This window comes from Garra rufa, chromosome 1, assembly GCF_049309525.1.
Source record: "Garra rufa chromosome 1, GarRuf1.0, whole genome shotgun sequence".
NCBI lineage: Eukaryota > Metazoa > Chordata > Actinopteri > Cypriniformes > Cyprinidae > Garra > Garra rufa.
In genome coordinates, this window is record NC_133361.1 from 23,342,086 (window position 1) to 23,346,054 (window position 3,969).

Here is a 3,969-nt window from a genome sequence, read left to right on the forward strand (position 1 = left end):
ATCAAGAACCTTTGTTTTTTGACAAAATTACCTATTTAAATGCCGAATGATGTTTGACAGTGAACGCATCTCCACCGCATAGCCGCATATAATCGCTGGTGTCAGTCGCAAATATTAATCATGCGGGTCAGGAAGCGGGTCGGGTACAATATATTTTTTTTTATTTTTCGGTCCGAGTTGCGGGCTGGTTAGTTGAAAACGTCGGTCGGGTTCGGGTTGTTTATACATTGACCCGCGCATCACTGACTACCTGCAGACTTTTGTTCCAGCCCTGCTCCAACACAGCTGTCTGTAATTATCAAGTGCTACTTAAGAGGTTAATTAGCTGGTTCAGGTGTATTTGTTTAGGGTTGGAGCTGAACTCTGTAGGATAGTAGATCTCCAGGAACAGGGTTGAGCAGCCCTGATCTATTATAAAACACTCACAGGACATTAATTTTGACAACTATCCAAATATTTTGAAATTTCACGCAAAAATGTGGATCTATGGATCAGAGCCCCGAAAGCATGAATAGTTTGTGAATTAATAGCGGTCTTAATGCGTGCCTAATGTACGACTCTGATATAAAAGAATGTCAAACATTAGGCTCGCGCAAGTTTGTTACTATAACTCTGATCCTCTTTAACTCTACATTAGCGCGACAGTTTGTTTCATGCAGCGAAGAGATGAAGTAATGACCTGCTATCCCTGGGGGGGTATAGGTTACTTTTGCGGGTGGAAGTGGGACAAAACATGAATGTCGCTGGCGGGAGCAGGACGAAATAACATATATTACATTAGGAGCGGGACGATATTTCTGCGGGACAGAAACTTGTGGGAGCAGGACTAAAAAATATGTCCCTTGCAGGTCTCTACAATGAAGTTTTGTGCAGCGGTTGAAAGTTTTGTGCTGATGTTCAGTCTGTATTTAACAGTGCGATGAAACTTGCTGCGTCAAGTCCAAAGCAATCAATCACAGAACACGAGAGAGACCGTGCTTTGATCATTTTCATTTAAAACATTAATAATGAAATTAAACAATTTTAGGATAATATTTAGGCCTAAGTGAATTTTAAGCTATCTCGCGGCACCCTGGAGGCCCACCGGTTTTGAATATCTGTTCTACATGAAACGCAATAAAATACACCCAGTACCCAAATAATGCCTTGTCTGTTTTTTTCTCGAAAACAATTTGCGCCCCCCTTCCGATCTCTCCGGGCCCCCCATGTTGAGAACCACTGCTCTAATCTGTTAACACGGGCACCGAAAAAATATGCACTGCTTACATCCGGCTTACCCGTGCAGTGTGAAACCGGCATCAGGTTTACTGTTTGAGCATCCCAACAAGCCATTTTGTTTGATGACACTATAGCAACACTGAAATTGCACACTACAGCTTTAAACAATGGAGTAATCCACTGCATTCAGGTTGACTGGGTCATATTCAATTATACTTTATATTTAAACAGTTCATTTAGAAGTTACCACATGAAGCACATTGTAACTTACCTGATGAAACAGTTACAGTGTACCAGCTGAATGTCCAGCCTGTAGAGGAGCCATTAACCTCACAGATCAGAGTCACTGGATCTCCTTTAGTCAACCACTTCTGTGGAGAAACACTTAAAACTGCACTGGGAACTGAAATTGAGAAATTACTCATTATTAACATGTGTGTTTATATGAAGAGATGATAGAGCTCACCTGATACTAGCCCTGTTTACATGGAGCATTGCATATCAATTATAGCCAGTTAAAAGACCATTTTGAAGGAAAATACCAAATGTAAACACCTTAGTCAATGAAAGGGGTGCAGTGAGCTGATCTGATTACTTTTTTCTCAATCCCAGTCCTGGGGGCCCCCTACTCTGCACATTTTGTCTCCCTTATTTAACACAACTGATTGTAAAGTAATCATTCAAAAAAAGAAGAAGCTATTTTTATTAATGTGATTCAGAGATGAAGGCCATAATACTAATGTTGTCCACACGAGGAAGCCACAGGATAGATCTCAGTTTAAAGACTGTGAAAATAAATTGACTTGTGGTTAGGGCTGCACAATTAATCAAATTTCTAATCGCGATTACGATTATAGATTACGTAATCGTCCAAAACCACGATTACCAAAAAAAAAAGTTTATTATTCAGCGTGCTTAAGAGGCGTGTTTAGAGCATGTCACGTTGTTAGAGTAGAATCGATATTGTTATGGTGGGCACATCAAAATACTTAGAATAATTATTTATAACAAATTATTCCGAAATTTAAATGCATTTTAAGATACTTTTCCCATCAACTGGTCACAATGCATAACACCACTGTATGCTGTGTCAAAGACACGTTGTGCCCTCTGATGTAACCACACGCACTTTCATTCTCTGACAGCAGATGGCGCTAAACCACTGAGCTATAATAGAGTCATTATATTGTATTTAAATGTTATTTTTGTTATAAGAAAATAGTTATTAAACCTGTAATACTGTATTATTACACCACTTTTTTTGCAAATAAATTTCAGTATTGTGATAATACCGTATACCGTGCTATGCATTATCAGTTACTTGCAACATGAAAATTGATACCGGCATATCTCTATGCATATTACATATTTTTACATTTTTTTTTAATTTAAAGAAACCAAACCAATGTATTGTTGACCCTTCATGTTTTTAAAAATCCAATTATAATGGTATTGACAATACATTTCTCATCGCCTATTAACATATGGTATGAATAAGTTTCCAAAAGTTTCCTATCATGTGTGGACTCTTTTTGCTCCTTGTGATGTGGGTAACAATTTGAAAGAGGTTTGGTAAAGCAATGTTGCATTGGGAAAAATGTTAAACACATAGTCTAACTTTGTACTCTACTATATGCAAATGAGTTTCACACTAGGAGCGGGCAACACCATGGCCACGTCGGACACAAGCGGCTAATCACATTCCTGGAATGGAGAGGTGCCATCCTCATCAGAAAGGGCTAAAGGTACTCTTCCAAAAGACACTCCTTGTTTTGAGACAATAGCAGATAAACCTCCATTCTGAGTTCTGTAACCAGGAAGACAGGAACAGAAACAACGTTCTGAGTTTTTTTTTTTTTTTTTTTTGTCTTTTGTCTTCTGTGTTCTAAATCTCTGGCCTGCATTGTAGGAGATAGAAACATATACAATGTCCTGAGTTTCTGGCCTGAGGAGGCAAGAGACTTCAAGACAGCTAAGGTTCAGTTCAGCTCTTGAGTAAACCTTCTATATTGCATTCGACTGCCCTTCAGTTGCAAAGGACCCAGCAGTGATGGGGTGTCTGATCCTTGACACTCCGAAAGCAGTGCAGCCCAGTGCGCAAAGGACCTCCGGATTTGCTTCTCAACGACGCAGCCCAGCTGTACGCAATCTGCATCACCACTGGAAGACGTCTCTGCCACCGGACTGATCACCTGACCATGTGGGATGTAACTATAAACTTACCAAACCTCTTTCCTAAAGACCTTGGCTTAGTTTTGCCTGCAGCCTATGTTTTCTAACCGGTTTAGATAACATTTACTTGGAGTCAGCATTACAAATATGTTTGTTCAAAGATAAATACGCAGTTATTTATCATTAAACCTACCAGAACTCACAATTACGTGTTATAAAGTCAGAATTTTGAGATATAAACTCACAATTCTGGGAAAAAAAGTCAAAGTTGCGAGTTTAAATCTTGCAATTTTGAATTTTTTCTCATTATTGCGTGATAAATCAATATTGTGAATTATAAACTCAAAATTCTGACTTTTCTTGGCTTTTCTCATAAACAGCATTACCATAGAAATCTCTTTCATTGCTACATCAGCTCAACAGTATTGCATTCTGCCATTCTGTGTTCACTTCATTTATTTGTTTCTATGATTTTGGTATCTTTTTTCATGTTTAGTTGCCTATTATCTATTAGCAGCGTGTATTCATTTATTGTTTTTATCACAAGTTGTTGTATTTACTTTTGCATATCTATTGTTA

The 3,969-nt window shown here is 38.4% G+C and overlaps 1 protein-coding gene across 1 annotated transcript in view; it reads right to left on the reverse strand.

The window, feature by feature from the left end:
* LOC141298071 (Fc receptor-like protein 5) overlaps positions 1-1,643 on the reverse strand; it is a 29,963-nt gene extending 28,320 nt beyond the window's left edge. Inside the window, exon 1 of the mRNA XM_073828615.1 lies at positions 1,490-1,643. Coding sequence (XP_073684716.1) covers positions 1,490-1,643 — 154 coding nt within the window. The remainder of the gene's footprint in view (positions 1-1,489) is intronic.
* Positions 1,644-3,969: the final 2,326 nt, after the last annotated feature.